We start from the raw sequence: 24052 nt of genomic DNA on the forward strand, positions 1-24052 counted from the left end.
ACAGATTCTAACTGAGGTCTGGAGGAGGGGCATAGAGGGAGGAGCCAGTGCACACCAGATAGTACCTAATCTTTCTTTTAGAGTGCCCAGTCTCCTGCGGAGCCCGTCTATTCCCCATGGTCCTTACGGAGTTCCCAGCATCCACTAGGACAGAGAAAATTGTAGGTAAAGAAATAAGACTGGCCACAATAGGTGGGTCCGAGAGCACTAAGAACCCGCAATACTTCACTAACCTTTTACATCAGGGGTGGCCAAACAGTCGATCGCAATCGACTAGACGACCGCAGACATACAACCAGTCGATCGCAATCCGCCACTCATCCACAGAGGTGAGGAGAGCGCAGCGCGCGCCTCTCCTGCCTGCCGCCCTGCCCCTCAGTCTGGTCTCCGGCATTGATGGTGGAGTGTATATCTCAAATCAGGCACCGGTTTGTTAGCCAATCATAGCTCGCAGACCAGCGCCTGATTTGAGATATACAGGCTGCCATCACCGCCGGAGACCAGACTGAGGGCCCGGGGCAGGGCAGCAGGCAGGAGAGGCGCGCGCTGTGCTCTCCTCACCACAGCAGCAAAATGGTGAGCAGCACTATAGGGGCATATCTGGCACTGTGGGCATATGGCACTGTGGGGGCATATGTGGCACTGTGGGGACATATCTGGCACTGTGGGCACATGGCACTGGTGGGGCATATCTAGCACTGTGGGGGCATATCTGGCACTGTGGGCACATGGCACTATGGGGGGCATATCTGGCACTGTGGGGCCATATGTGGCCCTGTGGGAGCATATCTAGCACTGTAGGGGCATATCTAGCACTGTGGGGGCATATCTGGCTCTGTGGGCACATGGCACTGTGGGGGCATATGTGGCAGTGTGGTGGCATATCTGGCACTGTGGGGGCATATGAGTATCTGGCACTATGGGGGCATACCTGGCACTGTGGGGACATATGTGTATCTGGCACTGTGGGGGCATATGTGTTTGAGGTTTTTACCTGTGGAGGCCAACGCGTGATTTTGTGTGAGACAGTCATTACACCCTGTGCAGCAAGGCTACGCCCCTTTTTTGTTATACCACGCCTACTTTTTTTTGTAATGCCACAACCCTTCTTTGGGTGTGTGCCTGTGGCGCGTGCTATTATCCCACCTAGGTAGATCACAAAAGCTTTTCAGCTTTCAAAGTAGATCACCGACTCAAAAAGTCTGGCCACCCCTGTTTTACATGAACAAATAAAACATATTGCAGAAACTCTTCAGAAGCAGCATACCCTCCAATTGTACATTTTTGGCAGGTACAGTACCTTTTTTTTATGGTCTGTACCGTTTTTTTAATGGTCTGTACCAATTTTTTACTCCGTTGAAGGTATAGGAAAGGGGACCTTTCCTAATTTGTACTAATTTTTATGTGTAAAATGTTAGAGGGTATGAAGCAGCCTAAAACTTGTTGCTCACTATCTGCTACCTCTCTGTGGCAGGGCGGTATGTTGCCCACAGGAGGGGTAGTGGGCTAGCCCTGTGCCCCCTTTCCCAGCCCCAGCAACCTCTCACCAGCACGTTCCCCTGCATTTCAGCTGTTTCGATCATCAGCTTCTCCTTCATGTTGGCTGGTCCTGGCTGTGAACTGGGGAACTTCCTGGAGATGTCACCTGACACTGCATCAAGCCACGCCCCCATCAGCGAGACAGATCTAATGGCTGCCTCCCCTTGTACTTTTTTTTTGCTGTATTATGCTCCCAGCACCAGGCAGTTTCTGACTATCAGAAGGAATGCTGAGCTCATAGCTGCCTCTCCTCTGGTCTCTCCATGACAGTCCATGTATTTTCAGTGGACTACAGTACCGTAAAATGTGGTGATTGTTGACTATAAAAATGATACAAGATGATATTTATCATTTATAAATATCTTCTTTGTATTGTTCTAACCATTTTTTCTGTAAAAACTCTGCCTCCCCTGACCACACATCACTGGTAGAAAATGCTGTTATTGTTATGGTTGCTATGTATAAGGTTATTTTTGGTACAATACGCTGCTTGAATACTACATTTATTGTTCAGACAATTTTGTTCAGAAACATCTTAAAAAACAATTTTGCTTGCATCTATTTCCAAATAAATCTGTATGTGGCATATCATTCGCTGATTAACTTCAAATAACAAAATTATATCCAAATGCATTTATATTCTCATTACTGCGTATGCATCATTTTAATAACATCTGCAATAGCATACAGTTTATCGTTAGATATGCAGTTTAGCACTGTAATGACAAAAGGGACACTTAGGAGAAGGTTCACACAGCAACTCTTTAAACTGCAGCAAATGACTGACTGACAAGCCCAATGCCACAACATATTTAGTTTCCCAATTGTTGTCATCTGATATCCCTGGGCATGAATCTCATAGGGAATAATATACAACTGGTACTGACCTCGTTGGCTGAAGTCTACAACTACAACTGTAACAATTGAAACTCTAGCCCTAATTTGGCATAGTTGCCAGGGACAACTGAGATAGCAAGCCATGCACAAATCTATCTCATCAGATCATGGAGCACTGTAATCCTCGTCATGTCAACTTAACTAAATTTCATTATAACATACTTTTTTGGCTTTACAATACACTTAAATAGATTAAATGTTAACCTACAGTACAAAGTCCAGAGCATAGATGATACAAATTGCATTTGACTTCCATAATAATAAGAATTTACTTACCGATAATTCTATTTCTCATAGTCCGTAGTGGATGCTGGGGACTCCGAAAGGACCATGGGGAATAGCGGCTCCGCAGGAGACTGGGCACAAAAGTAAAAGCTTTATGACTACCTGGTGTGCACTGGCTCCTCCCCCTATGACCCTCCTCCAAGCCTCAGTTAGGATACTGTGCCCGGACGAGCGTACACAATAAGGAAGGATTTTGAATCCCGGGTAAGACTCATACCAGCCACACCAATCACACTGTACAACTTGTGATCTGAACCCAGTTAACAGCATGATAACAGAGGAGCCTCTGAAAAGATGGCTCACAACAATAATAACCCGATTTTTGTAACAATAACTATGTACAAGTATTGCAGACAATCCGCACTTGGGATGGGCGCCCAGCATCCACTACGGACTATGAGAAATAGAATTATCGGTAAGTAAATTCTTATTTTCTCTGACGTCCTAGTGGATGCTGGGGACTCCGAAAGGACCATGGGGATTATACCAAAGCTCCCAAACGGGCGGGAGAGTGCGGATGACTCTGCAGCACCGAATGAGAGAACTCCAGGTCCTCCTCAGCCAGGGTATCAAATTTGTAGAATTTAGCAAACGTGTTTGCCCCTGACCAAGTAGCTGCTCGGCAAAGTTGTAAAGCCGAGACCCCTCGGGCAGCCGCCCAAGATGAGCCCACTTTCCGTGTGGAATGGGCTTTTACAGATTTTGGCTGTGGCAGGCCCGCCACAGAATGTGCAAGCTGAATTGTACTACAAATCCAACGAGCAATAGTCTGCTTAGAAGCAGGAGCACCCAGCTTGTTGGGTGCATACAGGATAAACAGCGAGTCAGATTTTCTGACTCCGGCCGTCCTGGAAACATATATTTTCAGGGCCCTGACTACGTCCAGCAACTTGGAATCCTCCAAGTCCCTAGTAGCCGCAGGTACCACAATAGGCTGGTTTAAGTGAAAAGCTGAAACCACCTTAGGGAGAAATTGAGGACGAGTCCTCAATTCTGCCCTGTCCGTATGAAAAATTAGGTAAGGGCTTTTATAGGATAAAGCCGCCAATTCTGAGACACGCCTGGCTGAAGCCAGGGCTAACAGCATTACCACTTTCCATGTGAGATATTTTAAGTCCACAGTGGTGAGTGGTTCAAACCAATGTGATTTTAGGAACCCCAAAACTACATTGAGATCCCAAGGTGCCACTGGAGGCACAAAAGGAGGCTGTATATGCAGTACCCCCTTGACAAACGTCTGAACTTCAGGAACTGAAGCTAGTTCTTTTTGGAAGAATATCGACAGGGCCGAAATTTGAACCTTAATGGACCCTAATTTTAGGCCCATAGACAGTCCTGTTTGCAGGAAATGCAGGAAACGACCCAGTTGAAATTCCTCTGTAGGGGCCTTCCTGGCCTCACACCACGCAACATATTTACGCCAAATACGGTGATAATGTTGCACAGTTACATCCTTCCTGGCTTTGATCAGGGTAGGGATGACTTCATCCGGAATGCCTTTTTCCTTCAGGATCCGGCGTTCAACCGCCATGCCGTCAAACGCAGCCGCGGTAAGTCTTGGAACAGACAGGGTCCCTGCTGGAGCAGGTCCTTTCTTAGAGGTAGAGGCCACGGGTCTTCCGTGAGCATCTCTTGAAGTTCCGGGTACCAAGTCCTTCTTGGCCAATCCGGAGCCACGAGTATAGTCCTTACTCCTCTCCTTCTTATGATTCTCAGTACCTTGGGTATGAGAGGCAGAGGAGGGAACACATACACTGACTGGTACACCCTACGGTGTTACCAGAGCGTCCACAGCTATTGCCTGAGGGTCCCTTGACCTGGCGCAATATCTGTCCAGTTTTTTGTTGAGGCGGGACGCCATCATGTCCACCTTTTGTTTTTCCCAACGGTTCACAATCATGTGGAAGACTTCTGGGTGAAGTCCCCACTCCCCCGGGTGGAGGTCGTGTCTGCTGAGGAAGTCTGCTTCCCAGTTGTCCACTCCCGGAATGAACACTGCTGACAGTGCTATCACATGATTTTCCGCCCAGCGAAGAATCCTCGCAACTTCCGTCATTGCCCTCCTGCTTCTTGTGCCGCCCTGTCTGTTTACGTGGGCGACTGCCGTGATGTTGTCCGACTGGATCAACACCGGCTGACCCTGAAGCAGAGGCCTTGCCTGACTTAGGGCATTGTAAATGGCCCTTAGTTCCAGGATATTTATGTGAAGTGACGTTTCCATGCTTGACCACAAGCCCTGGAAATTTCTTCCCTGTGTGACTGCTCCCCAGCCTCTCAGGCTGGCATCCGTGGTCACCAGGACCCAGTCCTGAATGCCGAATCTGCGGCCCTCTAGAAGATGAGCACTCTGTAACCACCACAGGAGAGACACCCTTGTCCTTGGAGACAGGGTTATCCGCTGATGCATTTGAAGATGCGATCCGGACCATTTGTCCAGCAGATCCCACTGAAAAGTTCTTGCGTGGAATCTGCCGAATGGAATCGCTTCGTAAGAAGCCACCATTTTTCCCAGGACCCTTGTGCATTGATGCACTGACACTTGGCCTGGTTTTAGGAAGTTCCTGACTAGGTCGGATAACTCCCTGGCTTTCTCCTCCGGGAGAAACACCTTTTTCTGGACTGTGTCCAGAATCATCCCTAGGCACAGCAGACGTGTCGTCGCAATCAGCTGCGATTTTGGAATATTTAGAATCCACCCGTGCTGTCGTAGTACTACTTGAGATAGTGCTACTCCAACCTCTAACTGTTCTCTGGACCTTGCCCTTATCAGGAGATCGTCCAAGTAAGGGATAATTAAGACGCCTTTTCTTCGAAGAAGAATCATCATTTCGGCCATTACCTTGGTAAAGACCCGGGGTGCCGTGGACAATCCAAACGGCAGCGTCTGAAACTGATAGTGACAGTTCTGTACCACAAACCTGAGGTACCCTTGGTGAGAAGGGCAAATTGGGACATGGAGGTAAGCATCCTTGATGTCCAGAGACACCATATAGTCCCCTTCTTCCAGGTTCGCTATCACTGCTCTGAGTGACTCCATCTTGAATTTGAACCTTTGTATGTAAGTGTTCAAGGATTTCAGATTTAAAATAGGTCTCACCGAGCCGTCCGGCTTCGGTACCACAAACAGCGTGGAATAATACCCCTTTCCCTGTTGTAGGAGGGGTACCTTGATTATCACCTGCTGGGAATACAGCTTGTGAAGGCTTCCAATACCGCCTCCCTGTCGGAGGGAGACGTTGGTAAAGCAGACTTCAGGAACCGGCGAGGGGGAGACGTCTCGAATTCCAATTTGTACCCCTGAGATACTACCTGCAGGATCCAGGGGTCCACTTGCGAGTAAGCCCACTGCGCGCTGAAATTCTTGAGACGGGCCCCCACCGTGCCTGAGTCCGCTTGTAAGGCCCCAGCGTCATGCTGAGGACTTGGCAGAAGCGGGGGAGGGCTTCTGTTCCTGGGAAGAGGCTGCCTGCTGCAGTCTTTTTCCCCTTCCTCTGCCCCGGGGCAGATATGAGTGGCCTTTTGCCCGCTTGCCCTTATGGGGACGAAAGGACTGCGCCTGAAAAGACGGTGTCTTTTTCTGCTGAGAGGTGACCTGGGGTAAAAAGGTGGATTTCCCAGCCGTTGCCATGGCCACCAGGTCCGATAGACCGACCCCAAATAACTCCTCCCCTTTATACGGCAATACTTCCATATGCCGTTTGGAATCCGCATCACCTGACCACTGTCGCGTCCATAACCCTCTTCTGGCAGAAATGGACAGCGCACTTACTCTTGATGCCAGAGTGCAAATATCCCTCTGTGCATCTCGCATATATAGAAATGCATCCTTTAAATGCTCTATAGTCAATAATATACTGTCCCTGTCCAGGGTATCAATATTTTCAGTCAGGGAATCCGACCAAGCCACCCCAGCACTGCACATCCAGGCTGAGGCGATTGCTGGTCGCAGTATAATACCAGTATGTGTGTATATACTTTTTAGGATATTTTCCAGCTTCCGATCAGCTGGTTCCTTGAGGGCGGCCGTATCAGGAGACGGTAACGCCACTTGTTTTGATAAGCGTGTGAGCGCCTTATCTACCCTAGGGGGTGTTTCCCAACGCGCCCTAACCTCTGGCGGGAAAGGGTATAATGCCAATAATTTTTTAGAAATTAGCAGTTTTTTTATCGGGGGAAACCCACGCTTCATCACACACCTCATTTAATTCATCTGATTCAGGAAAAACTACGGGTAGTTTTTTCACACCCCACATAATACCCTTTTTTGTGGTACTTGTAGTATCAGAAATGTTCAAAACCTCCTTCATTGCCGTGATCATGTAACGTGTGGCCCTACTGGAAAATACGTTTGTTTCCTCACCGTCGACACTGGAGTCAGTGTCCGTGTCTGGGTCTGTGTCGACCATCTGAGGTAACGGGCGCTTTAGAGCCCCTGACGGTGTTTGAGACGCCTGTACAGATAATAACTGATTTGCCGGCTGTCTCATGTCGTCAACAGTCTTTTGTAAAGTGCTGACACTATCACGTAATTCCTTCCATAAGACCATCCAGTCAGGTGTCGACTCCCTAGGGGGTGACATCACTATTACAGGCAATTGCTCCGCCTCCATACCATTTTCCTCCTCATACATGTCGACACAACGTACCGACACACAGCACACACACAGGGAATGCTCTGATAGAGGACAGGACCCCACTAGCCCTTTGGGGAGACAGAGGGAGAGTTTGCCAGGACACACCAGAGCGCTATATATATACAGGGATAACCTTATATAAGTGTTTTTCCCTTATATAGCTGCTGTATAGATTTATCTGCCAAATTAGTGGCCCCCCCCCTCTCTTGTTTTACCCTGTTTCTGTAGTGCAGGACTGCAGGGGAGAGTCAGGGAGCTTCCCTCCAACGGAGCTGTGAGGAAAAATGGCGCCAGTGTGCTGAGGAGATAGGCTCCGCCCCCTTCTCGGCGGCCTTTCTCCCGCTTTTTTAAGGAAAAATTGGCAGGGGTTAAATGCATCCATATAGCCCAGGAGCTATATGTGATGTATTTTTTGCCATATAAGGTGTTTTTATTGCGTCTCAGGGCGCCCCCCCCCAGCGCCCTGCACCCTCAGTGACCGGAGTGTGAAGTGTGCTGAGAGCAATGGCGCACAGCTGCGGTGCTGTGCGCTACCTTATTGAAGACAGGACGTCTTCTGCCGCCGATTTTCCGGACCTCTTCAGTCTTCTGGCTCTGTAAGGGGGCCGGCGGCGCGGCTCTGGGACCCATCCATGGCTGAGCCTGTGATCGTCCCTCTGGAGCTAATGTCCAGTAGCCTAAGAAGCCCAATCCACTCTGCACGCAGGTGAGTTCGCTTCTTCTCCCCTTAGTCCCTCGGTGCAGTGAACCTGTTGCCAGCAGGATTCACTGAAAATAAAAAACCTATACTTAAACTTTTTTACTAAGCAGCTCAGGAGAGCCACCTAGTGAGCACCCTTCTCGTTCGGGCACAAAAATCTAACTGAGGCTTGGAGGAGGGTCATAGGGGGAGGAGCCAGTGCACACCAGGTAGTCCTAAAGCTTTTACTTTTGTGCCCAGTCTCCTGCGGAGCCGCTATTCCCCATGGTCCTTTCGGAGTCCCCAGCATCCACTAGGACGTCAGAGAAAAATTGTTATTATGTGGTCAGACACTGTTAGGGACCAAAATGTCCAGAGATAAATCATTAAAATCTTGGAATGTCCATATATATTAGAGATAATTAACAGCTACTGTATAAATAAGTTTTTTTTTTCACCATGAGGGCAATTAGATTTGGTAAGTGCTTTCACTATCAACATTCCAGTAAACTAAAACTAATTGTAGATGTATGCCCTATGGCCCTCATTCCAAGTTGTTCGCTCGGTAATTTTCTTCGCATCGCAGCGATTTTCCGCTAATTGCGCATGCGCAATGTTCGCACTGCGACTGCGCCTAGTAAATTTGCTAAGAAGTTTGGTATTTTACTCACGGCATTACAAGGTTTTTTTCTTCGTTCTGGTGATCGGAGTGTGATTGACAGGAAGTGGGTGTTTCTGGGTGGAAACTGGCCGTTTTATGGGAGTGTGTGAAAAAACGCTGCCGTTTCTGGGAAAAACGCGGGAGTGGCTGAAGAAATGGGGGAGTGTCTGGGCGAACGCTGGGTGTGTTTGTGACGTCAAACCAGGAACGACAAGCACTGAACTGATCGCACTGGAAGAGTAAGTCTCGAGCTACTCAGAAACTGCACAGAAAAATCTTTTCGCAATATTGCGAATACTTCGTTCGCAATTCTGCTAAGCTAAGATACACTCCCAGAGGGCGGCGGCTTAGCGTGTGTACTGCTGCGAAAAGCGGCTAGCGAGCGAACAATTCGGAATGAGGGCCTATGAGGATAGCGAAAGTTGCATCATTGCCATTCACTTGTTATAAAGGAAGTTTTTGTTATACAAGAAGTGCCTCTGCTGTCACTGTTCAGCTTGACTACAGCTAGTAAAGTAAAACTTCTGCAGCTCTACAGAGCTGTGCACATGATCCAATTTACACTAGTTTTAACATGTTTAAGCACTTTTTGCAATGGTTTACAAGCGTGGCTTTCTATGCCACATATAAATTAAGGGTAAATTATTATTAACAATTAAATTCCTATTGATATTGCAATTTACTATGCCCGCAGTCTTTAGTGCATACTATGGCCACGCTACTTTGGCTCAGTCTTGTGTAAAAGGAGAAAAAAGCACATCATTTTATCTATTTCTTAGGAGTGTAAGTATATTCACTTCACAAATATAAGACAAATCCAGCATATGATGCATGTACTGTAGATTGTAAAACCTACTTGTGTAGAGACTGATGTGAATGTACAATTATTATCTGTAAAAGCGCTAAGGAATATGTGTGCGCTATATAAATAAGTAGTAATAAATAAATAATAAATAGAAGAGAGGCGAGCAGCACACTGGCAGCTTGGTAATGTTTAGTCTCATCTTGTCACGCCTTCGGAAGGATGGATGCCTAATATAAAGCACCTCTGTATTTACCTTTGTACATACTGTAGAATCCGTACTTTATTTTTCACCTCATGACTAAAAAATGTTCTTTAAACAACAAAACAGATAAAAATAATAATTACATTCAAATTAAAAATGGAACATGATCCACTACAATTAAATAATACAGTTATAATGTAACTTTCTTTAAAACATATAAAGTAATGTGATTATATTATAGCTTCATGGCTAAAATGTCTAAGCTTGTTTTTTTTTTCTTTATAAATGAAAATAATCGTGTAGATACCTGAGTTTAGATGCCAGGGATTATTGGCAGATTCCATTTGAGGGATAGTCAGCGGTGATGCACCACAGTTCGATTCCACTAGCTCTCCTACTACTTGCACCTGCGAATTATTTCGGGACCTTAAGGCGAGCTTGAGTGGGGCGATGAGGTTGAACTGGACTCTGGACAGGCAGCCACTGAAGCCTGGGGTGTTATATGACTGAATATCCTGGTCTATCGTCCCGGTCTCTGGAGATAAAGAAGAAAATTGATGTATCAGCAAGTCACTGCATTTCAGAGGATGTACAGTATAGAATATTGAGCTCTGTAGTGGTCAATCTTGTCTGACAGACAGAATTAAAAAGATGCAGCTGCATTGTCTGCATTGCAGTGCAGATCACGGAGACCGTACTCAGTTAAAGGTTATTTGGTAAACAGCCAAATAAAATCTACCATCATACCATGCATCTTATATCAGCCATTAGCGCCTGTTGTGTCAGTGATGCAGTTTCTGTGTACTGACAATTCTGGTCGCATGGAATCCTGCTTTATATGGACAGGATAGTGTCAAGTTATACATCATAGAGTCTTGTGTATAAAACAATCAGTTCTCTCCATTCTCATATTAATAAACATCACACTGGCAGCTCTATCTATTTCTGTCTCCTAATATCTGATACAATTGTGATGTATGTATTATGCTGATGGTATGAAAATCAAGGTTCTGAACAAGTGCAAGTTTGATTTTCTGTGGTTAAATGATAACCTTTTGCATGCAATTGTGGAGCCTGATCTCCATAGAATTAAACAGATCAAAGGCATTTCAAAGTGAAAAGCGGCAACTGCGGTCGATACCTGGGTCTGGCTTCTCTGAAGCATGACTCCTCCTGACCTTGCTGGAATCAGCAGTGAACCGCAGACAGGAACCATAATACCAGCCCACAACATCCCTTCCCTTGTGATATTTAAGTAAATAAGAAGCAATAGCAAAGTCATTTCATTTAGTAGTCACACCAAAGTTGGAGAGCCAGGAGACATGAAACACTTTCATTAGAGTGCAGAACCTATTAATGAATATTGAGCTTTAAACAGATACAGCTGAGCTGGCACTTACGGATGGAAATTCTCTCTATTTAAATAGCTCACTCAATAATGAGTAAGTAAGGTGTTGCTCTATTACCTTCCACCTCAAATCCACACAAGCTAATACATTATACATTATCAGAGTTAGAACCCATATTATTAAAGGATTTGAAGATTCTCATTTTACAATTGACTGTTTCAACTCACCTCTTTAGGCAAGCGTATCAAATTCCAGAACCACCCACATAACTTTCATAAACCTTCCTATCAAATTGCATCCACTCTGTACAGTCCACACATATCCTCACGTGTCTTCTCATTCTTCACTTTCCCTTCCTCTCGAACCTGGTTCATCATTGCTGTGTGACCATGTCATGCAGCCCACCGAGAACCTTTGCAATCTGGCGAACAACTATGCAATAGATAGCACCTTTCCTTGTGTATACATGCCTATTTCCCTATACATTGTAAGCTTGAGAGCAGGGCCTTCCTACCTCTATGACTGTTTGTTATCACCCAGTTTGTTATATCATTGTTATTTCCAATTGTAAAGCGCAACGGAATTTGCTGCGCTATATAAGAAACAGTTAATAAATAATAAAATAAATAAATCAACTACCCTTGTTGATCTATTTCTAGCGCCGGAGACCACCGATCTCTTTATGGTTATACTTTATAACTTATCAGGATGCTTCTTTCTCCTCCATTACAGTTTATGTTATTTGTTTTATTGCAGAGTGACAAAAATAGTAATAGATGTTATTGTTATTTATTGAAACAGCTGTTTGATTGTATACGATTTTTCATTTCAACCACTCAAATGGGGAGATGTTTCATTTTCAGTGATTGATGTGTGTAGTCAATGTTATAATGATGAGGGGGTAAGGTGGCATAATCTTAATTGGGGCACTGTAATGTGGTATAATAGGAATTAGATGGCACTGTAGTGTTACATAATATGAACAGGTGACACTAATGTGATATAATATGAACTGGGAGGCACTGTAATGAGGAATGATATGAAATGGGGGTACTATAGTCTGGCATAAAATGAACTGTAGGCTCCACAACAGAGAACACTTTAATGTGACATGTACTGTGCACAATGTACGGCATAATGTGATGTGAATTGGGAGCACTGTGTGGCATAAAGTGTACTGGCAGCATTACAATGTGGCATATTGTGAACTAGGGCACTGCAAGTTTTGGCTACGCCCCTGGTGAGAAGTAAATATGGCACCATTCTTTTTCCATGTAAGAAAAGTATATGTTGCTTGAACAAATTTTTATTGCAGTAGTGATAACAGTGGATACATTAATTCTAATATTGAGCTTATACCACTAAGCGAAGAAACATTTTTAAATAATATAGGCTGTGATGCAGCAACATTCTTTGATTTAAACAGGAGACAATGGCCCTCATTCCGAGTTGTTCGCTCGCTAGCTGCTTTTAACAGCATTGCACACGCTAGGCTGCCGCCCTCTGGGAGTGTATCTTAGCTTAGTAGAATAGCGAACGAAAGATTAGCAGAACTGCTACTAAATAATTCCCTGCAGTTTCTGAGTAGCTCCAGACCTACTACTAGACTGCGATCACCTCAGTCCGTTTAGTTCCTGGTTTGACATCACAAACACGGCCTGTGTTCGGCCAGCCACTCTCCCGTTTCCCCAGCCACTCCTGTGTTTTTACCTGGCACGCCTGTGTTTTTTAGCACACTCCCTGAAAACGTCCAGTTTCCACCCAGAAACACCCACTTCCTGTCAATCACACTATGATCACTCGAGCGATGAAAAAACGTTGTTCGAGCTTGTGTAAATCTACAATGTTTTGTGTGAAAGTACTTAGCGAATGCGTTTTTCACTTGATCGCTGCACTGCGAAAATCGGCAGCGAGCGAACAACTCGGAATGACCACCAATATACTATCTAATTAACATCTGCTATTCCAGAGCCTTGGTATATAAATATACTGTAGCTATTCATTGTCATGTGGTTCGTTTTTAATGTGTAGCATTGTATTGTGTGTTTTGTTTTATTTTTACATATTTTTAAATATCATTTAAACTCTTTTTTTTCATATAAGCATTGTATTTCTTCATGGTTACATTAGTGTCTTGCAAATTTGCTGATGGGTGTTTTTTGAGGATACAATCCATTTCCCTTTGCTGAGGCAGCTGTGTAACACATCAATAGCGAGTGTATGGTTGTCAGCACTGGATATACATTTTCTATGTTGAAACAGGCAACAAATAGTCTGTGAATGACTGCAGGGTTTTTACACAGTACTATGGGGGTAATTCCAAGTTGATCGCAGCAGGATTTTTTTTAGCAGTTGGGCAAAACCATGTGCACTGCAGGGGAGGCAGATATAACATGTGCAGAGAGAGTTAGATTTGGGTGGGTTACTTTATTTCTGTGCAGGGTAAATACTGGCTGCTTTATTTTTACACTGCAAATTAGATTGCAGATTGAACACACCACACCCAAATCTAACTCTCTCTGCACATGTTAAATCTGCCTCCCCTGCAGTGCATATGGTTTTGCCCAACTGCTAAAAAAAATCCTGCTGCGATCAACTTGGAATTACCCCCTATGGTGGAACAGCATACAGCCTCCCCTGACTGCTACCTCACAGGGAGTGTAGGGCAGTTGGAATTTACAATTCACTCCAATTTCACAAAGGCCCTCATTCCGAGTTGATCGGTCGCAAGGCGAATTTAGCAGAGTTACACACGCTAAGCCGCCGCCTACTGGGAGTGAATCTTAGCTTCTTAAAATTGCGACCGATGTATTCGCAATATTGCGATTACTAACTACTTAGCAGTTTCAGAGTAGCTCCAGACTTACTCTGCCTGTGCGATCAGTTCAGTGCTTGTCGTTCCTGGTTGACGTCACAAACACACCCAGCATTCGCCCAGGCACTCCTACCGTTTCTCCAGCCACTCCTGCGTTTTTTCCGGAAACGGTAGCGTTTTCAGCCACACGCCCCTGAAACGCCGTGTTTCCGCCCAGTAACACCCATTTCCTGTCAATCACATTACGTTCGCCGGAGCGATGAAAAAGCCGTGAGTAAAAATACTTTCTACATAGCAAAGTTACTTGGCGCAGTCGCAGTGCGAACATTGCGCATGCGTACTAAGCGGATTTTCATTGCGATGCGATGAAAAATACCGAGCGAACAACTCGGAATGAGGGCCAATATCTCTAGTCGAGAACATAAATATACCACTCTGTTGAATGGCCCTTACATCAGGCTATCCTCCTAAAGCTCTTATTATACTCTACCAGGCTATGAATGAACCACAGCAACAATTCCTACAGGTACTATACAGTAGTATGAGAAGTAAGATTATCAAGCACTTACACAGCACCTTGCCATATGTTTATCCTTTCTGGTAACAATCTGTTTAAGCCAGTTGGTTCAACATTGCAGAGCATTTGGCATGCCCAGTTCTAGCTACAGCATACTGCTTCTCAGCAGTGCCAATCTGTCAGTAGAAGATGTTTTATTCTATAGGGAGCGATCCTTAAAAGGATAATAGTACACAATGTACCACTGTTACAGAAATCATGATGCATGCATAATGCAGGCTAATCATAATAAACAAATAAATATATTTAGCATGTGATTACCCAATTGGTACAATTACTAGACATTGGCTTAATGTTCTTTTATTCAGGAGCCACTAAGGTCATTAGTGCTTCCTCCCAAAGTCCTCTTCAGTGTTCCAGTTAAATTGGAATTGGTCAAGGTGGATGCTTTTTTGGGGAGCAAAAGCTGAAGTGCACAGTTTCATGTATAAATAGATCATACAGCACTGACCTTTATCAGTACATCCTAAATAGCAGAAATATATTACATGACTTCATAGATGAAATGTTTCTGATATAGTATCTGCTTATGAAATAATTATGTCTTTATGGTCCACTTTTATAAATAAATAAATAAAAATGGGGTATATTAAATTAGAGTCGGATCCATTCCAACATGCAGTTGTCAGAATGGATCCGACAACCGATATTCAATGGACGGCCAAATCCGACTGTCGGATTTGGCCGTACACAGGGTCCTGTCCTGCCGCTGCTGTCAGCCAGGGGTACAGATGGCATGAGTGGGACGGCGGCGGGGGTAAGATGGAAGGCAGGGGGAGGAGAGATCGATGGCCGGCGGGAGGAGCTGGCTGCGGGGGACATGTCTGGGGCAGCGCTGCAGGGGAAGGCCAGGCACCTTTTTCCCTGCAGCACCTCCCCCTGCCGCCGCAGACATGTCCCTCCGCAGCCAGCTCCTCCGCTGGCCGTCGATCTCAGCTCCCCCAGCCGCCCGCAGCACCTGCTTGTCTCCTCACCTCAATCCGACTTGTTTTCAAGTTGGATTGAGTTTGTCGGAAAGGGGGCCGAAACCTGTCCAGAAGCACGTGGATCGGCGGCTATTCCACCGATCCACGTGTTTTCCGACAAGTCGGGAATTCCCAACTTGTCAGAAAAAATCAGCCCCTATTGACCTATTTCTGTCGGAAGCTGCCTTCTTTCCGACAAGACGGCAGCTTCCTACAGTTATTGAATACACCCCATAATATACATATACTGTATAAATGTAAAGCTGTGTAAACACCGCGCGATGCGCCATACAGCCCGACATTGACTATTCGACTAATATAGTCAATGTTGGGCTGCCTGCACAGTCTATTTTTCCTTGCGATGCCGATCCCGCAGGACTGCGAATCGGCATCGCAAGGACTATACACACGGTGTGATATGCACTACATTTTTCAAACGATTTTGACTATATAGTCAAAATCGTATGAAAAATCGCACCGTGTGTATACATCATTAGAGCTTTTAAAAGTAAAATATAGATTTTTTTTAAAATACAAAGAATAATAAAGGAAATATAAGCCAAAGGAGAGCAGAGGCCAGGATATGTGAAGTGCATAGACTTGTCTAATATACAGATAATTATTGTCCAAGTTACATTCTGTTTCCGTATTTTTTAGACTGTGCAATGTCGAATAATACGTTTCTAACATTTTGTGCTAATTTACAGCAGCAGGCATAACATCAATAAACGGCTTAAAACAATACAACATGGAGGCATGCTAGAAACAGCTGTCACTAGGAAAGACAAGGTGACTCACAGTCCCTTACTGTGATATTACTGGCTACAGATGAGCAGTAGAAGAACAGCTGAAAAAAAATCTCAGGATCAGTTTTATGTATGGTAGAACTAAAAATAGATACAGTATGCATGCGTTGCTGACAGTTCCATCAGGAAAATGTTACATAAAGATTTCTCCAGGTACTATGGTTTCTTCCAACAACCCAAAAACATACGGAAAGGTGAAATGGATTCCGACAAAAATAAAATTAACCCTAGTGTGTATGCATACCTCCCAACTGTCTCAATAGTCTCAGGACAGTCCTGTTTTTTGGGCACTGTTCTGCTGTCCCAGCAGCGGACCGCAGTGTCATGTGGTGGAAGGGGGGGGGGGGGGGAGCAGGTGGGAGGACTGTGTCACTGACTGCTCTATTCATTGGTGGCACTGGGGTCATGCCAGCAGCTCATAGAGTGCTGGGCATGCCCCCACAGTGATGAAATGGAAGGTCTGACTCGTGATAGCGGCGTTCCTGTGGAGCCAAGCACCTTCCCCCAAGGTGACACCCATTTTTTGGGCACACGTGCGGCTTTGTCGCGTGGGAGTCCCGATTTGATTGTCTTCAATGTAGGGAGGTATGTCTATATGTGTATTACACATAGGGGTTGATCCTATTAGCTGCGATAATTTAGTGGGTGCGAATCATCACGGCAGCAGGCGCACCCTCCGGAATCCCGGATTTGCTGAAAAGTGCTGCTGCCCCATAGGGAATATACATGACCATAGGAAGGGGTGTGGGCTAGATGACACATTTTAGACTGGGGCATGCACTATGCACTGGCCCATGAGTGACAGTTAAGCGGGGGGGGGGGGGGGATAACACTGCAGCAGCCAATGCTCCTGGACCTTCACTACACTGCGGGTGAATGCCACACCCTCTTCCCAAGCTTTTCCTGGTAATCCTGACTCCCCAAAGGTTCATATTCTATTTTTTCTTACCCTCACTCAGTCCCTGCAACCACAGATTATCCCAGTTACTGATTTTTTACCTATATTTTTTATTTGAAGGCGTGGCCTTCCCCCTGCTATTATGCCACGCCCTATACAGTACCTGGGCCCCCTCTCTGTGGCCCTGGTTCTGGTAACACCATCAGCAGATATGTTACCAGAACTAATAAAAAAAAAAAAAAAAAGCTTCATTCTTGGAAATAAGCATTTGTTTAATGAGTATAATACCTTCCAACATGTTGGGGCCAGCACTTCTAATATGCCTGACCACCGCTTGTCACATCTCTACTTTTCAATAACGCACACCTATTCAACTTGTTTACATGATTATCCCCATAATGTACTAAATGTAACTCGCAGGGACAGCGGAAGCGATAATCGTTGTTACAGTGGCGTAACTAGAAGTTTTTCTCCCCCAAGCCAAAATATTCTTCGGCGCCCCCCCCATCCCCCATAATTGGCACTATTAAAGGAACAAACATGCACGCGCCCGCAAAGAAGGGGGCGTGACTTCGTTGGGATGGGCGTGACTTTGCATAAAAGGGCGTGGCATTGCAGGAAAATACTTCCTTATACCCCAGTTTTGCAACCTGCACGCCCAGACGTTGGCCACCACAGGAAAGAAAAATAATCCTGATTCATGCCCCTTACATTATTTGTCATTTTTCCTCCTTATAGTAATGCCCAGTATACATTATGCCACATACTGCAAAGGCCCTCAGACATTATGCCACACACAATAATGCACATGACACAATATGCACACACCATAATGCCCCCGACACATTATGCCACACACCGTAATGCCTGTGACACATGACGACAGGAATCGCAATGCCCGTTATACATTATGCTACCCACTGCAATGCCCTTGATACATTATAGCACATACAATGTCTGTGACACATTATGCCACACACCGTAATGCCTGTGACACATGACGACAGGAATCGCAATGCCCGTTATACATTATGCTACACACTGCAATGCCCCTGATAGATTATAGCACATACAATGCCTGTGACACATTATGACACACACTGCAATGACCCTGAGACATTATACCACATACCACAATGCCCGTGATATAGAATACAACACACAGTAATGCCTGACACATACCGCAATGCCCGTTATACATTATGCCACACTGCAATGACCCTGAGACATTATACCACATACCACAATGCCCGTGATATAGTATACAACACACCGTAATGCCTGACACATTATGACACACGCCGCAATGTCCGTGATACATTATGCCACACACTGCAATGACCCTGAGACATTATACCACATATCACAATGCCCGTGATATAGTATACCATACACCGTAATGCCTGTGACACATACCGCAATGCCCGTTATACCCTATGCCACACTGCAATGCCCATGAGACATTATACCACATACCACAATGCTCGTGATATAGTATGCCACACACCGTAATGCCTGTGACACATACCGCAATGCCCGTTTTACATTATGCCACACTGTAATGCCCCTGAGACATTATACCACATACCACAATGCCCGTGATATAGTATGACACACACCGTAATGCCTGTGACACATTATGACACACACCGCAATGTCCGTGATACATTATGCCACACACCGTAATGCCCATTACACATTAAGTCCTACAGTAAGGCTTCTAATTACTTTTAAATTACCTGCTCGTTGCCAGGGGTTTCATGCTCTTGGTTCCATGCACGGTGCCAGGGGTTTTCATGCTCAGGGTGTAATGCTCGTTGCCAGGTGTTTCATGCACTGGGTGTCATGCTCGTCGCCAGGGGTTTCATGCACTGGGTGTCATGCTCGTTGCTAGGGGGTAGTGCTTGTTGCTAGGGCTGTGCTCCCAGTGCCACATATGTCCCCAGTGCCAGATATTCCCCCACGGTGCCAGGTACTCACATGCCCCCAGTGCCAAATATAGCCCCCCCCCAGTGTCACATATGCCCCCAGTGCCAGATATTCCCCCACAGTGCCAGGTGCTCACGTGCCCCCAGTGCCAAATATAGCAAATATAGCCCCCCCCCATGTGCCAGGTACACATACAGTGCCATATATGCCCCCTCAGTGCCCCCCCCAGTGCCATAAATGCCCCCTCAGTGCCATATATGCCCCCTCAGTGCCCCCCCAGTGCCATATATGCCCCCTCAGTGCCATATATGCCCCCCAGTGTCATATATGCCCCCTCAGTGCCATATATGCCCCCTCAGTGCCCCCCCAGTGCCATATATGCCCCCTCAGTGCCCCCCAGTGCCATATATGCCCCTTCAGTGCCCCCCCCAGTGCCATATATGTCCCCTCAGTGCCCCCCCCCCGCGCTCCCCCGCTGCTGTGAAGGAGGGACAAGGAGGGCACAGCGCGCGCCTCTCCCGTGTCCCTCCTGCATCTCCGTCGGGTCTAATAAAGGAAGTGCCGGTTCGTGAGCCAATCAGAGCTCACGAACGGCACTTCCTTTATTAGACCCGACGGAGATGCAGGAGGGACACGGGAGAGGCGCGCGCTGTGCCCTCCGTGTCCCTCCTTACAGCAGGGAGGGTTAGTGACAACAGATTGACATGCGGACGCTCGTCCGCATGTCAATCTGCTCTAAATCAGTGGCGGCGCCCCCGCAGCCCCTCGCCTCCAAGCCACCGCGAGGGCTGCGGGGGCAGTAGTTACGCCACTGCGTTGTTACATCCCTGGAGATATCACAGGAGTTATTTGTAAGATTCCTCCTGGAAATATTACACTTTGCATGTGCACAGTGTCAGATTTGGGATCCAGACGGAGGATGCAGGAGAAGGCCTGTAAGATCCCTCTCCTGCGAGAATTCTTCCTTGGGCATAAATCAGTTTACACCATCCTCAGATGTCCCAACGGGACTAAATTCTGCTTCTCTGGGTATGTTACATAGGGATCAGAGTGCAGTCCCCATTGACAATAATGGGGACTGGGGTCAGCAGCAGCAAATAGCCTTTCTCTCCTGCATTAGGGTGCACTTACACAGCGTTTCTGCATCATTTTATGAAAAACCATCTTGATAAATAAGGATCCAAATAAATATACCAAAAATAAGAATTTACTTACCGATAATTCTATTTCTCATAGTCCGTAGTGGATGCTGGGAACTCCGTAAGGACCATGGGGAATAGCGGCTCCGCAGGAGACTGGGCACAAAAGTAAAGCTTTAGGACTACCTGGTGTGCACTGGCTCCTCCCCCCATGACCCTCCTCCAAGCCTCAGTTAGGATACTGTGCCCGGACGAGCGTACACAATAAGGAAGGATTTATGAATCCCGGGTAAGACTCATACCAGCCACACCAATCACACCGTATAACTTGTGATCTGAATCCAGTTAACAGCATGATAACAGAGGAGCCTCTGGAAAGATGGCTCACAACAATAATAACCCGATTTTTGTAACAATAACTATGTACAAGTATTGCAGACAATCCGCACTTGGGATGGGCGCCCAGCATCCACTACGGACTATGAGAAATAGAATTATCGGTAAGTAAATTCTCATTTTCTCTGACGTCCTAGTGGATGCTGGGAACTCCGTAAGGACCATGGGGATTATACCAAAGCTCCCAAACGGGCGGGAGAGTGCGGATGACTCTGCAGCACCGAATGAGAGAACTCCAGGTCCTCCTCAGCCAGGGTATCAAATTTGTAGAATTTAGCAAACGTGTTTGCCCCTGACCAAGTAGCTGCTCGGCAAAGTTGTAAAGCCGAGACCCCTCGGGCAGCCGCCCAAGATGAGCCCATCTTCCTTGTGGAATGGGCTTTTACAGATTTTGGCTGTGGCAGGCCTGCCACAGAATGTGCAAGCTGAATTGTGCTACAAATCCAACGAGCAATAGTCTGCTTAGAAGCAGGAGCACCCAGCTTGTTGGGTGCATACAGGATAAACAGCGAGTCAGATTTTCTGACTCCAGCCGTCCTGGAAACATATATTTTCAGGGCCCTGACTACGTCCAGCAACTTGGAGTCCTCCAAGTCCCTAGTAGCCGCAGGTACCACAATAGGCTGGTTCACGTGAAACGCTGAAAACACCTTAGGGAGAAATTGAGGATGAGTCCTCAATTCCGCCCTGTCTGGAAGATCAGATAAGGGCCTTTACAGGATAAAGCCCCCAATTCTGACACGCGCCTGGCCGAGGCCAGGGCCACAACATGACCACTTTCCATGTGAGATATTTTAACTCCACAGACTCAAGTGGTTCAAACCAATGTGACTTTAGGAACCCCAAAACTACATTGAGATCCCAAGGTGCCACTGGAGGCACAAAAGGAGGCTGTATATGCAGTACCCCTTTTACAAAACGTCTGAACTTCAGGAACTGAAGTTAGTTCTTTCTGGAAGAAAATTGACAGGGCCGAAATTTGAACCTTAATGGACCCCAATTTTAGGCACATAGACACTCCTGTTTACAGGAAATGCAGGAATCGACCTAGTTGAAAATTCCTCCATCGGGGCCTTACTGGCCTCGCACCCCGCAACATATTTTCGCCAAATGCGGTGATAATGCTTTGCGGTTACATCCTTCCTGGCTTGATCAGGGTAGGGATGACTTCATCCGGAATGCCTTTTTCCTTCAGGATCCGGCGTTCAACCGCCCTGCCGTTACACGCAGCCGCGGTAAGTCTCGGAATAGACAGGGTCCTTGCTGGAGCAGGTCCCTTCTTAGAGGTAGAGGCCACGGGTCCTCCGTGAGCATCTCTTGAAGTTCCGGGTACCAAGTCCTTCTTGGCCAATCCGGAGCCACGAGTATAGTTCTTACTCCCCTCCGTCTTATAATTCTCAGTACTTTTGGTATGAGAGGAAGAGGAGGGAACACATACACTGACTGGTACACCCATGGTGTTACCAGAGCGTCCACAGCTATTGCCTGAGGGTCCCTTGACCTGGCGCAATACCTGTCCAATTTTTTTGTTTAGGCGGGACGCCATCATGTCCACCTTTGGTTTTTCCCAATGGTTTATAATCATGTGGAAGACTTCTGGGTGAAGTCCCCACTCTCCCGGGTGGAGGCCGTGCCTGCTGAGGAAGTCTGCTTCCCAGTTGTCCACTCCCGGAATGAATACTGCTGACAGTGCTATCCCATGATTTTCCGCCCAGCGAAGAATCCTTGCAGCTTCTGCCATTGACTGCTTCTTGTGCCACCCTGTCTGTTTACATGGGTGACTGCCGTGATGTTGTCCGACTGGATCAACACCGGCTGACCTTGAAGCAGAGGTCTTGCTAAGCTGAGAGCATTGTAATTGGCCCTTAGCTCCAGGATATTTATGTGAAATGATGTCTCCAGGCTTGACCATAAGCCCTGGAAATTTTTTCCCTGTGTGACTGCTCCCCAGCCTCGCAGGCTGGCATCCGTGGTCACCAGGACCCAGTCCTGAATGCCGACTCTGCGGTCCTGTAGAAGATGAGCACTCTGCAACCACCACAGGAGGGACACCCTTGTCCTTGGTGACCGGGTTATCCGCTGATGCATCTTAAGATGCGACCCGGACCATTTGTCCAGCAGGTCCCACTGGAAAGTTCTTGCGTGGAATCTGCCGAATGGCTTTGCTTCGTAGGAAGCTACCATTTTTCCCAGAACCCTTGTGCATTGATGCACTGAGACTTGGCTCGGTTTTAGGAGGTTCCTGACTAGCTCGGATAACTCCCTGGCTCTCTCCTCCGGGAGAAACACCTTTTTCTGAACTGTGTCCAGAATCATCCCTAGGAACAGAAGACGAGTCGTCGGAACCAGCTGCGATTTTGGAATATTGAGAATCCAATCGTGCTGTCGCAACACTACCTGAGATAGTGCTACACCGACCTCCAACTGTTCCCAGGATCTTACCCTTATCAGGAGATCGTCCAAGTAAGGGATAACTAAAACTCCCTTCCTTCGAAGGAGTATCATCATTTCGGCCGTTACCTTGGTAAAGACCCGGGGTGCCGTGGACCATCCAAACGGCAGCGTCTGAAACTGATAGTGACAGTTCTGTACCACAAACCTGAGGTACCCTTGGTGAGAAGGGTAAATTTGGACATGAAGATAAGCATCCTTGATGTCCAGAGACACCATGTAGTCCCCTTCTCTTGAATTTGAACCTCTGTATGTAAGTGTTCAAAGATTTTAGATTTAAAATCGGTCTCACCGAGCCGTCCGGCTTCGGTACCACAACAGTGTGGAGTAATACCCCTTTCCCTGTTGCAGGAGGGGTACCTTAATTATCACCTGCTGGGAATACAGCTTGTGAATGGCTTCCAACACTGCCTCCCTGTCTGCTTGTAAAGCCCCAGCGTCATGCTGAGGGCTTGGCAGAGGCGGGAGAGGGCTTCTGTTCCTGGGAACTGGCTGATTTCTGCAGCCGTTTCCCTCTCCCTCTGTCACGGGGCAGAAATGAGGAACCTTTTGCCCACGTGCCCTTATGGGAACGAAAGGACTGCGCCTGATAATACGGCGTCTTCTTATGTTGAGAGGCGACCTGGGGTAAAAACGTGGATTTCCCAGCTGTTGCCGTGGCCACCAGGTCTGAAAGACCGACCCCAAATAACTCCTTCCCTTTATAAGGCAATACTTCCATATGCCGTTTGGAATCCACATCACCTGACCACTGTCTTGTCCATAACCCTCTTCTGGCAGAAATGGACAGCGCACTTACTCTTGATGCCAGTCGGCAAATATCCCGCTGTGCATCACCCATATATAGAAATGCATATTTTAAATGCTCTGCAGGCAATAATATACTGTCCCTATCTAGGGTATCAATATTTTCAGTCAGGGAATCCGACCACGCCAACCCAACACTGCACATCCAGGCTGAGGCGATTGCTGGTCGCAGTATAACACCAGTATGTGTGTAAATACATTTTAGGATACCCTCCTGC

At 46.6% G+C, this 24052-nt stretch overlaps 1 protein-coding gene across 3 annotated transcripts in view; it reads right to left on the reverse strand.

Annotated features, from left to right (window-relative positions):
• The window catches only part of CNTNAP2 (contactin associated protein 2), a 2955022-nt gene that overhangs the window by 34938 nt on the left and 2896032 nt on the right, over positions 1 to 24052 (reverse strand). For all 3 annotated transcript variants that reach the window (XM_063922438.1, XM_063922437.1, XM_063922439.1), the window contains exon 22: positions 10010 to 10237. In XM_063922438.1, coding sequence (XP_063778508.1) covers positions 10010 to 10237 — 228 coding nt within the window. The remainder of the gene's footprint in view (positions 1 to 10009; positions 10238 to 24052) is intronic.

This window comes from Pseudophryne corroboree, chromosome 5 (assembly GCF_028390025.1).
Source record: "Pseudophryne corroboree isolate aPseCor3 chromosome 5, aPseCor3.hap2, whole genome shotgun sequence".
In the NCBI taxonomy this organism is placed as follows: Eukaryota; Metazoa; Chordata; class Amphibia; order Anura; family Myobatrachidae; genus Pseudophryne; species Pseudophryne corroboree.